The sequence below is a fragment of the Hydra vulgaris genome, chromosome 11 (assembly GCF_038396675.1).
Source record: "Hydra vulgaris chromosome 11, alternate assembly HydraT2T_AEP".
Classification (NCBI taxonomy): domain Eukaryota; kingdom Metazoa; phylum Cnidaria; class Hydrozoa; order Anthoathecata; family Hydridae; genus Hydra; species Hydra vulgaris.
In genome coordinates this window covers 111,182-125,003 of record NC_088930.1, presented here as the reverse complement: position 1 = coordinate 125,003, position 13,822 = coordinate 111,182, and the positions used below count along the sequence as shown (strand labels likewise).

Sequence of the window (13,822 nt, the reverse complement as noted above, 5' to 3'; positions counted from 1 at the left end):
TTTTTATCCCAGATAACTAAACTTAGATCAAAACCATTTCATAAAGCAGTAGCATTTGCAATAGCATAAAGCCCACAATCATTTCCATTGTCTTGCTTTTGACATCTTATGACCTCCACATTCAAAGAAGAAATACTTGTGGAGCTAACTCGCAAATGCAAAGGGTTTTTGGTGAGGGCAAGCAGTCCAAAAAATTAATTTATTAATTTTAGTATAAAAAAGCCTGCTGCTCTTGCCTCAGTATAAAAACATATCAAACCGGTTTATGGTTATAAAAACATATCACAACGCCTGTTCCTATTCTAGTTAGTCGATGTAGCAACACTCCGCGGCGCCTATCCCTATTTAAGTGAGTTGATGTATGCACACTCCACTGCGCCAATCCCTATTTATGTCAGTTGATGTATGTACACTCTACAGCGGCTATCCCTATTTTTAAAATAATTTTAGTATGAATTATCCACAGCGCCTGCCTATTTTTAAGCAGTAGATACGTGTATACTCCATGACCCATGCCTCTTTTCCTTAGATATTTGTTATTTTAGCATTCCACTGCGCATGTCTATATATTTTTTACACACATATTAAGCACAATTTAAGGCTCACATTACTATTCACGTATTCTGGTTTATTATTATGGAATACATTTTGCATACGTATTTCTATCTATAAATCTTTTCAAAATTAGCTTCTAAATTTTTGAAATATATACATTTTAAGTTTTGTGTTAGTATGTGAACGATTAGCTCATTCTAATTATTCTCATTATAATTATTTTCGGATAGGACATAACATTTGCCGGCGGAGTCCGGGGTTCGCATCCCGCGTAGGCATATCTATATTTTTCTCTTTTTACTTTTTTCACTTGATTTCATTTAGCTTTACGAGGTTTTCTGAGCCTTTTATGAGATACTCACGTAGTGATTCATATCAATTTTCACATACCTGTTGATTAGTTCATAGATTAAAAATTATTTCTCAACATGGAAGACACAAACACACATGCATTTGTTTAGTAGGCCTCGATTACCATATGTCGTTTACGCACTCTGGATATTATGGCCCAAACTGTCTCCTATCAACTTTTTTCTGTTAAATGTATGTGATTCTTTACTAATTTCAAATATAAAATAATTTAATACATTACATAATCAATTAAATAAATAAATAGTTAAACAATAATAGAGGTTAAAACAGTTTTTATATGTCAAAATAAGATAGGATAACATTAAAGTCCAATAATAATAAATCTAATTTTTTGTATAACTTCTTTAAAATATAACTTTAAACAAAGTATACATAATTTTAAACAATAAAATAAAAATTTAACCTTTATTAATCAGAATAATAATTTTTATAATATATTCACATCCTTACCAGTCAACGCCCATAGCATCATACATGTGGTCTATCGCTATGGTGATTTATCTTGACGTGGCATTCGGCCGCTGTTCAAATGCACTCCTCCTTATGTGAAGTGTCGGTTAAGGTTTTGCCGCGAGTGGATTAACTGACTGAGGGAACAGCTGCTGACCAAGCATCGATTAAAGCTGGTTGAAAAAAATCATTTAAGATTTTGCCGCGAGTAGATCTGATTGAGGGAGCAATTGCTGACCCAAGCATTGATTGAAGCTGGTTAAAAAATCATTTAAGGTGTTGCCGCTAGTAGATCGACTGATTAAGGGAGCAACTGCTGACCCAGCATTGAATAAAGCTGAATAAAAGATCATTCCGCTTATGTACCTCGCTAGAAGTTTGGATAGTGGGGAGTACACTTTCTACTAATACCATGAATCGATGCTCCTACATCTACGATATCGATTGGTTATTCGTTTTGAGGTGGTTTTAGCTGCACCAACCTGATGAACTGGTTTTAACCATATGAGTTCAATAATAAATAATCTAAGTTTTTTGTATAACTTCTTTTAAAATATAACTTTAAACAATTAAAACATAACTTTAAACAGTATCATATATTTTAGTACTTGTTTCCTTTGGCTGACAGGTCCAGCTTGCATATCGAGTAAACAGACCTTGTCTGATCATTTCGGATAAATATAATACCTAACTTCTATTATCTCTCAGGTCAGGTATAAACATATAACATATTCATAGGCAAGATATATATAAATACACTTATTTTTAAATCTGTGCGGGACATCTGTCCAATTTCTATATTTAAATCTTTACTACTACTAACTCTTATATAATCCAATCTTCGCTACTTTCTGAGACTTCTACGGCTACACGTGTTCCATTACAGTGATTACACTTTATTGTGTAATTGCAAAATATAACCTAACCCAAACCCCCCACAAAACCCTATCCCTAACCCTAACCCTTACCCAATAAAATATATATTTAAACAATCAAACTTTAAATAAGCTAAAAGCACTCAATAACTTTAAAATAATATAAAAATATAATAGTAAAGTTTATTAAAAAGTCACCATTTAATTATTAAAAATATAAAAATATTACTATTTCGTTGTGGGTATAATCAGAATAAAACATTTTTATTACTATTGACCAAAAGTTCATCAATTTTATGACACAGGAAATTAATTATTTTACCAAAAAAAGTAAAAATTGATACCCTAATATTATTACCTATATTTAAATTTTGCGGAGAGTACAAAACCTCTTAACCTTAAAAACGCTGATCATCTTATATAATTAGTATATAACTTACGCATAGTAGCTTGACCATTTATTATATCGATGTCATTATACGGAGATACATATATCAGTCTTTTTTTTTAGCTTCTTCACGAGCATGTATTTCAGCTTCACAACATTTTTCCCCATAATAATTTAAAATTACATTAGGAAATGAATATAGAATTTGCTTTTTAATACTTAATATTCCTTTGTGGGTATAAATTTGAGTTTTTACTTTTTCTAACTCTGCAACAAATGCACAAGCAAGTGCATAGTTCCCGCTTGAAGCTGTTACAAAACCCTCGGTGTTAAGTTTATCTGGATCTTCTTTAATTAATTTAATAATTTTGCTTGCAGCACCTCGAAGTTTAAAGAATTAGTAATCTGTTCTGACTCCATTTTAAGAAATACATTGCAATTGTTTTCTGAAGATAGCCACCTCGAATGCAATAACGGTGTTTTTAGAATTATAGATGTGATATTTTCATATGTTTTATGAACGTTATTATTAAACGTATTCGGTGAAAATGTCATTGCTGAAGTTCATTGAAATGATATTCATATATAAAAACCTACTATTTATAATGAAAAATTAAAAAGAATTAGGTCGTTATTATATGAGAACAATAGCAGCCTCATTTTTACGATGTGTAACTAAGGTTCGACGATTTTGGCAACTTCCAAAACAGTTACTTGCATGAACAAAGTTATTGAAGTTATCACAATTGTTTTAAAAAAACTAGCAAAGATAGATATAGAGAAGCTTCCCTCAATTGGTACCAAATCTCGATTTATGACTGAGGCTTTAGCACTTGCTCAACTTCAAGTTGCAGAAGAAATGATTAGCACTGTAGAAATTAAACAAACGTTAATTTCTACAGTGTAGAAATTAAAACGTTAACCAAAACATTAGATGATATATGGGACATTTTAGAAAGTAGCAACAAGGAAAACGATTTTTCTAACCTTGTATGTTCTTTTAAAACTACCATGTCTGATTTTGGGCCAGTTAATCCACTGTTTAATTTAAAGCTTAAAGATATGAGGAAAAAGTTACTGCCTAAAGTTATAAAGAACAGGGAAGGTTTAGAAAAAGCCGAGGAAGCAGATTTCATTGAAATGGCTAATTTTTTTTGTAAATTGCATTTATTATCTAAATTTGCAACAGAAACTGATAAAACAATTAACTCATTCGAAAAGTTAGTTTTAAGTAGTAGTTATAAAAATATTTTTGCATTCAATACTGCTGAGTCAGGTGCCACGAGATTAATAAGAACTTTTTATAATTTTAAACTACAAAAATAATGAAATAAATATAAAATTATATTTATTTATTTATTTTTTATTTTCTAAACAAAGAATAACACCATAAAAAATCTAATAGTTTTTAAAAATTATTTGTTTTCATAAAAAAGAATTCATAAATAGAAGTTTGTTCGGAAAATTGGTTGCCAAAATATAATTTTTTTTCTCGTAAACAATTCTTTTTTAAATTCTTTTGACGAGTCTAAAGTAAAAAAAGAGACTGGAGATTAGTTTTATTGGAAAAAATTTTTTTTGTCCGTTACCAGCAAGAAATGCATTAAAATACCCAGCAACTCCAGCTTCATCACTTCCCCTTACATGAAAAGCTTTACGCATTGGGGAGGAGAATTGAAATAAAAATAATAGTAATAACCTTGAGTATGAGAAAAAAGAAATAGTTTCAAAACATAAAAGTTTATTTTACTTTTCAATGGAACAATCCATCCATACTTCAAAAAAACATCTATCACCATTAATATGTATTTTATATCATCATTGAATTTGGAAGTAACATACTTCTATTGTTTTTACTCACGACATTTTGCAAGTAGTGTGTATTTGTTTTGTTTCTATATTTAACGCAGTACATTTTTTTTCTTATATATATAAAAATGAATATTATAGATTTATCATGGAATGTAAATAAAAGTAATCGTAGTAATATTAAACTGTTCCCTACAAGTAAAAGAGGAATTATTGTTCGAAAGTTTGGCCGTGGAAAAACTATTTTTATATTTACTATTTTTATAACTGTCTTTGAGTAGATTTGAAGCTTAAATCTAATTTAAAATATAAACTAAATTTTTTTTTGCGTTACAGAAATGGTCCAATTATCAAATTTAATTTAAACTGAATTTGATAATTGTTTATTTACTGTAATGCATTAAAAAAAAAAAATTTAATGTTTCTGTCACTATTATTAACATCAACAAAATATTTAGTTGTTTTTGATTTTAATTTTTTTCTAAACCAACAATAGTTGAACTTTTCCGGTAAAGAAATGATCAATATAACTTTGAAAAAAAGGAAGTTTAACAAGAAAAATCGTGAAAATGTCCTGGAATTTTGAATTTTTTTCATTTTTTTTCTGTAACTTTAGAAGGTCTGAAACTTGCGTTGACTAAGTCAATGCGGTTAGGCAGAGCTCGGGATTAGGTATAATATTAAATTATTTTAGGACCAAACCCGACTGAGTAATTTATATATTGTGTTACTTTTTTATTTCTACGCTCTAATATAAAATTAAATTTTAAAATCGTTAATAATGGAGTTTTATTTATATAACTATGTTCAATTGTTATTTAAATATGAAATACGTGTTGACACAGATAAGTAGAAGATTTATCTTAAAGATTTTTAATTTTTAAGCCAAACCCAACGGAGTATTTTTAATGATCTGTAACTTCTCTAATTCTGAGACTTGCGTTAACAAGTCCATGAGGGTTAGTGAACACATTTTTAGGACCATACCCGACTAAGTATTATATATATATTCTAAAACTTCTTTATTTTAAAGACTTGCGTAAACAAAGTCCATGCAGGCTAAGCAATGTATCTGTATGAACATCTTTTTATAATAATATATGTAAATTAGTAGAAAATCACTTAATAATAATTATTCTCATTTAACACTGCTTTTCATATATAAAGACTCTCCAGAAACGTGGCTATTGGTTTGAAAAAAATGAATAATATACCAATTTATAATTTCTCTGTTCTTTCATAAACAATGAGTACTCTAATTTATTGAACACATTTTAAAATAGTTCAAAAATATATAGCTTTTTTACATTTCCGTATCATCAAAGCGTGTTAGCTTCGTTAACTATATTTGTGTATCCTATAAATATATTTTGACTTGTCATTGTTTTTCGCTAATTTGATTCAAAAATTTTCGGGAAAGGTCGAAGAGCACTGTGAATTATTTATCTCATTGGCATTTTTTTCCAAATAACAGCTGCAATTTTATATTTAAATTCAGCAACTTACGTTCTTTGTATTCTCAGAAGCTTTTTTTCTCAAACTGGCTCAAATATATGTTTTTTGACCATTTTTTTAAATTATGTGTTCGTCTTCCAGATGTAACGAAACAATTAGCATTTGAAAGGGAACCTCTTGAAAATACATCACATATCAGCAAATCTCCTAAATGAAATCAAAGTAACTGTTTATATCATAAAATATTCAGTAAAGCATTGCAAGTAATTATTTTGCTACTATTATCTGTTGTTTCTTTCATTTGTATTCACACGAATATTGGTTATTTCACTGTAGTTGAGGTTGGAGTAGACAGTTGTACATAATCGACTGATGTCTGTGAATTCTCGACCCAGAGTTTCTACTTTCACATTGTTAACGCAGTGTGCTTTTTTTTTTATTATTTTGTCAATAAGACTACAGATTCAAAATGAGCAATTTTTAAACATGAAGTATGAAGTAGTATGAAATAGACATGAAGTCTGGAGTTTTGTATTAACAACGTCGGTATCATTTTTTATAACTATCGTATTTTCTGTGGCTTTCGCTGTAGCTAAATTCTATTATTTTCACAAAGATATAGCTTCCTCATTTTTTTATTTACTTAGAAGTTATACATTTCTTGGCTTCATATTTGTCTCGAAGTTATGTTATTTTTACAAATATCGGGACCAGATTAGAAAAGATAATGCAAATAGAATAAAAGAAAAAGCAGAACTTATGGAACTAAGGAGTATTTGACATTTATAATAAAAAACAATTTTAGAAAAATCATTGCTTCGTTAGAGTGTTGATTAGTCGTTCTTTTTTTTTTTTTATAAATATATATATATATATATATATATATAATATATATATATATCGTTCAAAGTTGCGGCGAACAGACTTGTTTTATTGCAAAGAATTTTTTTTTTTAAACAAATTTAAAAAAAAATTTTAAAAGTTAACATTTGTTATCAATTTAATTGTTAAATATGGCAGTTACAATTAGCGAAATAAGAAATATGTTTAGAGAAATGTTCGCTGAGTATAAAAAAGACATAGAGTTACTAATAAAACAACAAGAAGAAAACGTTCTTAAAGTCATTAGTGCAAATGCAAAGATAACGAGTGACAGACAACAAAAAACAGAATTAAATATTATCGACAGTATGGAAAAATTAAAAGACTCGAAAAGGATGTATTTGATATAAAAGAAAGCTTAAATTTTCACGAAGAACTCATCGGAAAAAAAGATTAAAAATAATATTGAATCTATCGAGAAAGAAAGAGTTTATAAAAATGTAGCGCACAAAAATATAGAGTTTACCGACCTTAAACATAAACTAAGAGAAATTGAAGATCGATCACGATGAAATAATCTCAGGAATAATGGACTGAAAGAAAACGAAAATGAAACATGGACGGAAAGTATAACAAAAGTGATCAAACTGTTTGAACAGACTAGGGGTAAAAAATGTTAAATTTGAACGAGCGCGTCGCTGCGGACGTAAAGATGCAAAAAAAAAACACGTACAATCATGATAAAACTTTTAGATTACAAAGATAAAGTGGAAGTTTTAAAAAATTCTTTTAAATGAAAGGGTGAAAGTACTTTCATTAATGAAGATTTTTGCTACGAAACTAATGTAATAAGAAAAGAATTGAGAGAAAGAATGAAAACTGAAAGGCAGCTGGGAAAATTTGCATATATATCGTATGATAAGCTAATTGTGCGCGATTGAGTATCAAAAAAACCGTGTCAAGAAAGCAAGAGTTGAGTTTTTATTGTTTTATTTGCAATTTTGTGTTTATACAAATCCTTTTTATTTTCTATTATTATTATTTTATTTTATTTTTTTTAAAAAAACAAAACAAATAAACAAAAAATGGAAGAAAACCTAATAATTAAATTTTTTGATGAAAATATCATTCTCAGGGACGAAGATGACTCTGATAATTCTAATCAACAAATATTTGAAAGTCAATACTATACAGTTTTTGAATCTTTCCAATATCCACAAAAAAAGGAAGTTTTTTTTTCAATTTTAAACATTAATGTTCGAAGTTTAAAAAAAAATTTTGAAAGCTTTGAAAGTTTTTTTTGGATAAATTAAAACATGACTTTAAAATTATTTGTCTTACGGAAACTTGGTGTAAGTGTGGCGAAACAAATGCGGAATTTGAACTAATTAATTACAAATCAGTTAACCAACCACGTAATTTTGGTATTGGTGGGGGCGTAAGTATTTTTATCCACAACTTATTTAATTATAGTTTACGTAATGATCTCTGTGTAAATGAAATAGATTGTGAGTCATTATGAATTGAATTAAAAAATAAAAACACAAAAAACATAATTGTAAATGCGACATATAGACCACCATCAGGTAATATAAAAAAATATAAAACTCATCTGAAATGAGCTATCAATAAAACGCGGATAACAGCTATCAATAAAACGCGAGATCATGTCTTTTTGGCTGGTGATCTAAACGTTGACCTAAAAAAAACATGCTTCAAATAATAATGTAAAAAATTTTATAAACACTCTTCTTCAAAGTAACTTAATTCCCACAATAAACAAGCCAACTAGAGTGACAAACAACTCTTCGACACTTCTTGATAATATAATAACTAATAACTTTCATAATAACAGTCTTAACACAGGTATAATCAAAACTGACTTATCAGATCATTTCCCAACATTCTTAGTAACTAATAACATAATAAATAACAACATTCCTTCTAAAACTACCATATTTAGGCGACAGATCAATGAAAACTCTGTAAAACAGTTTCAAAACCTTTTAAGAAACAACGTTGATTGGAATCTGGTATTGCAATCAAACAATCCTAACAACTCATATGATCTATAAGTTGTCTATTCTGCAAGCAATATGAAACAGCATTTCCTGAAAAACAAATTATAGTGAACACAAAAACATTATGACTCCATGGATGTCTAATGGGTTACTAAAATCCCCAAAAGGAAAACAAAAATTATAAATAATTAAAAAAAAAAACTTACTTAAAACGAAATGACATATAAAAACTACAAAAATGTATTCGAAAAAACAAAAAAAATCTCTAAATTGCTTTATTATGCAAAACTATTAAACAAAGCAAGCGGAATAATTATGAGAGAAAGACTCTGTTAAAAAAAATAACAGTTAATGATAAAAATATTAATGATAAATCAATTATTGCTGAAAAAAATAAACAGTTTTTTTATTAATGCTGGTCCAAATTTGGCATCAAAAATTCCTCTGAATTCAACTTCATTCGTGTCTTATTTAAAAAGTTACGATAAAGTTATGGATAAACCAAATCTTAAATTAATTGAATTGCGAACCGCCTTTATAATCTTAAAAACATCACAAGTGCTGGATTTGATAAAAGTAACGTTAACGTTAAAAAATCTGTTTATCATATCATCGAACCTCTTTTGTTTCACATCTTTAATCTTTCTTTTAAAACAGGTATTGTCCCGGAAAAATTAAATATTGCACGAATCACACCAGTTTTTAAGACTGGCGATGACTCTATTATTTCTAATTATAGACATATATCTATATTACCGTGTTTCTCAAAATTGCCTAAAAGAATAATGTACAACAGGCTATTTAATTATTTTTATGGAACTTATATCAGCTCTGCCCTTTTTGCCACTACACTTTGTTGTATATCGCTTAGTGGCAAACTTTGCATTGACAACCTGTAGAGCAATATAGTTTACCAATGAATGCATTAGGTCTTCATTTCCATACAATCCTACACTAACATCTTTATCAAACTTTGAGTATAATTTTAAATGACCAACTAACAAGGCAAGTTTAGGTCCAAAGCTTTTAGTAAAAATAGAAGAAATACTACTTTCATCTGCTTCAAAAACATCAAAAAGAATTTTAGTCATATCATCAAAAAAAGAAGTTGGAACATTAAAGATATTTTCATAATATAACAATAGAACTTTCTGAAACTCGTTTTTAATTTCATTGTTAGGTATACAATACTCATTTACTGACCTAGTAATAGTTAAATAACCAGTAATAAATAAATAGGAAATTAGTAAGTTTGTTCCCTCATTTGTAACTTCTATTTTGTTCAAATTACTAGTAATAGATTTTAATATTAGAAAATTATTTACACTAAAATCAGTGGTAATATTACTTATTAACAAATTACGATTGCGAACCAAGTCTTCTATAATATCTTTTATAGCATGATTGTTCAAAATATTGCTATTTAAAAATTCGCTTAGATTGTCATTGTTCCAATATGAGACAAATTTATCAGGATTAGATATATAATTTACAACTGACCAAACATTATATTTATCAATAAAACATTGGTTAACATTTGTACCAATATTAAACAAATACCCATTATACCAACTTTTTATATAACTTTCATCTTTTTCTAACTTAAAATGATTAAGAAGAACCCTAAGCTCTACCTCAGAAAGTCCGTAATATTTTGAGTATTTGCAACTGGTTATATTATGTTTTATTGTGTTATTTAATCCCGATAAAATTCCACTTTTTAGAATATACTGAACACCAGTAATTACACCCTTTTCTAAATTTTGGTTATTTTTCAAAGCAGGTTCCAAAATTGATCTAAATAAGTCTGCTACACTTTCAGCTTCATCAGAATTAAACATAAGGTAGGCCTTATTTGCAGCAGCATCATATTTATCAATTAATAACCAAACTCGCTTAGAATGATATTCTTTAAGTAAATCACTGAGTTTTTTAATTGCTGTAGGGTAAAACAGTTTGATTCTGTGAAGGAGTGATATGTACTCTTTACTTATTGTAGTTTCATAATATAGTATATCACTATTTTTCAAATAAACATAAGTTCTGTTTGAGTTGCCTTTGCAACTTTATAAATCCATAAAAATTACAGGATACTGTCCTTGTAATGATAAAATCTCAATTTTTTTAAATTTTCCGAACTGTCACGTATAAAAGTAACAACACTTGAGGTATCAAGAAGGGCATTTTCTAATTTGTCAACATTCTTTATTTTTTCTGTAAAAATTCTTCGACTAGTAGTTTTTGCTTCTACATTATCCTCTTTAACCACTTAACGAACCTAATAATTTTCAAAAGTGTGTCAAAAACAAATCTATTTTTTTTTTGAATTGATTTTACTGTTTTAACCATGCGAAAAAGGGAAATAATAATAATTAATAAATTTTAATATATTTTAATAATTTATGATCTTCCTAATTGACCTTTGAAAACTTGCTCGACATATGTCGAGCATTGCAATATTGCATAAAATTCTTGCAAAATTCTTGAAAAATTGAAGTGAACCTAGTTGCAAACTTAATTTCCTCTATTTCTAAACAATAAAATATAAAGTTGATTTCAATAAATTTATAAATTTATGATTTTATTAAAAACTCTAATTATATAACATTACATAAACTTTCGTAAATGTACATTTATGGCACTGTAAAATTGTAGAGACTGGGCAAAATCACGCATACAAAAATTTCAAATTTTTAACTGTAAAAGTAGTTTTTTTACAAGAAACTTTCACGTATTTATAAATAATAAGAATAAAATAAGGCATTCTATAAATTTATGAACATTGAAATAATAGAAAACTACTTGAGATTATAATGAAATTGCAGGCACTTATAAAATTTTCAAAACAATTTTATAAAACCCAATACAACATGAAACTGAAACTTATTCCTTTTCTTTTCTTAGTAACAATAAAAATAATATAAGACTTTCAATATATAATTACGCTTTATATATATAATATAAGGCTATAGTTCAGAAAATAAGTTTTTGCAGACTTACGTAAGGTCAACTTTTGTGTGATACTCACGAAAACATGGAACGACGCACAAACCAACATCGCACTCTGAGCACTGGTATCTTGATTCTCTTCGAACTTTTTTTCCTAGCGCATTTCTCTTTTGTGAACAAACAGCACAGTATCTCATCGGTTTATCTTTCTTTTCTGTTGGGGGAACATAATCCAGAAAATGACGACCAGAGAGGCGAAGGGGAGAGGGAGTTGTGCTAGGACGACCTTTGCTCTTCACTGAATTGTCTTTATACGTGGATACAAGAAGATCAATAAGATCCATTCGAAAGTCCAACGGTTTTTTAGTATGTCCAGCTTGCTTATATAATATATAAGAATTCCATACTGCAAATTCAAGAAGATGAAAAAAAATTTTTTGGTAATATTTTTTTCCCCTTTTCCTCATGATGGGGTAGCTAGATAATGACTGATCTACTCGATCGACCCCTCCCATCGTATCATTGTAATCCTTTACAATTCTGGGAATACTGGTAGCTACGCGCCCTCGTTGACATTGAACCATTTCCGAAGAATGAACAGTGGAAAGTATAGTGACGTCCCTCTTATCCTTCCACTTCATGGTCAGAACTTTTCCACGGCGAAATCACGTCTCTCCTTTCTTCAACTTCTTTGAATTTATTTGAGGGGGCATATCTTTTCTATTTTGCTTGACGGTTCCATATGTGTCAGTTCTATTATTTATCAATAATTCAGCAAGTGCAGGCGAAGTATAAAAATTGTCAGTTGTCAAACAATGACCTTTGTTGAGTAGCGGGTCCATTATAGACATCACAATTTTTGATGAAACTGCAGGAAGATCTTTATACTTTTCATCCATTTGTGTTCCTTTGCCCGTATAAATAATAGTAGACCAAACGTATCCAGTTGAAGACTCGCATAACATATAAAATTTAATTCCAAATCTTGCACGTTTCAGAGGGATGTATTGCACCCAACCGAGTCTACCTTTATAAAGCATTAGACTTTCGTCGATGGTCACGTCACGATCCAGCTTATACAATGTTTTGAATTTATTGCTGAGAAGCTGGTAAATAGGGTAAATTTTGTTCAATTTTGGTTGGGGGTGAGTTTCAGGATTGTAGTCTTCACTATTTGCAAAGTGCAAATATTTTTTTAGTGCCTTGAACCTTTTGAGAGGCATGCACTCTCTAAAAAATGGAGTGTCTAAGAGAGGTTTTTTTGACCAGTAAAGCCAATGACTAGACTTTACTACCAAGCCTTGCAACATTACGAGTGCGAGAAATACACGAATCTCCCTTGCATTGGTATTAGGAAAATCTCTATCGCCTTTCTGCAATGCATACCGATTTGTTTCAGTGACAATAATATTGATTAGTTCATCGTCAAAATATAAATTCAAAAAGTCTAATGCATTTCCATCAGCAGGAATATTTTGGTTGCCGAAAACAAATGGAAACCTAGGATGAGGTATCGTTGGTTGAGGTTCAATTTGCCATGCACGCACGTCTGCAAGCGTAGGCTCATCTTCTTCAGAATCATCGTCTGAGAAACCTTCACTGTCACTGGAATCACTCCTCTCATCGTCAGACGAACTAACATGAACTGAGTCGGTATCGCCCAATAAACTTCCTTCGTCACTGTCGCAATCCATCATATTTATAAGTAACACAAAAAATGGGCACAAATAATTCAACAATGCAGGTTACGCAACAGATAATTCATGCAAAATTATCAATCACTTAAAAAAAAAGTCACGAAACAATGCAATGCACTTCCAACCGCCCATGTGTAAACACTGGCGCGTGGCAGTCATAAAAAGAAGAGTTTATCGTACAGGAAGCGCATCAGATATCATAATAACCAATCAGAAGCTTTGCTCGACATATAGCGAGCTAGCTCTCAAAGTATACCAATTTTTGGTAATGCTCGACATATCTCGAGCAAATTTTTTTTGGCTAAAAAAGACATTCTCAGCATTTCTAAATTTGTCGATTTTCCAAATCGTCTAGGCATCGTGATTAATATGACCTTTGATTTATCTTCATAAATTTCTTTTATAAATATGGACTTGTCAACAAAAATA

At 29.4% G+C, this 13,822-nt stretch overlaps 1 protein-coding gene across 1 annotated transcript; it reads right to left on the bottom strand.

The window, feature by feature from the left end:
* Window positions 1-12,361: 12,361 nt before the first annotated feature.
* LOC136087463 (piggyBac transposable element-derived protein 4-like) lies at window positions 12,362-13,393 on the bottom strand. Its single transcript, XM_065810262.1, has one exon. The coding sequence runs from the start codon at window positions 13,391-13,393 to the stop codon at window positions 12,362-12,364; it is 1,032 nt and encodes a 343-aa protein (XP_065666334.1).
* Between the last annotated feature and the right edge of the window lie 429 nt (window positions 13,394-13,822).

What these genes read in the sequence shown, in the direction of transcription:
- LOC136087463 (XM_065810262.1), bottom strand. Translation starts at nt 13,393, where the DNA reads ATGATGGATTGCGACAGTGACGAAGGAAGTTTATTGGGCGATACCGAC.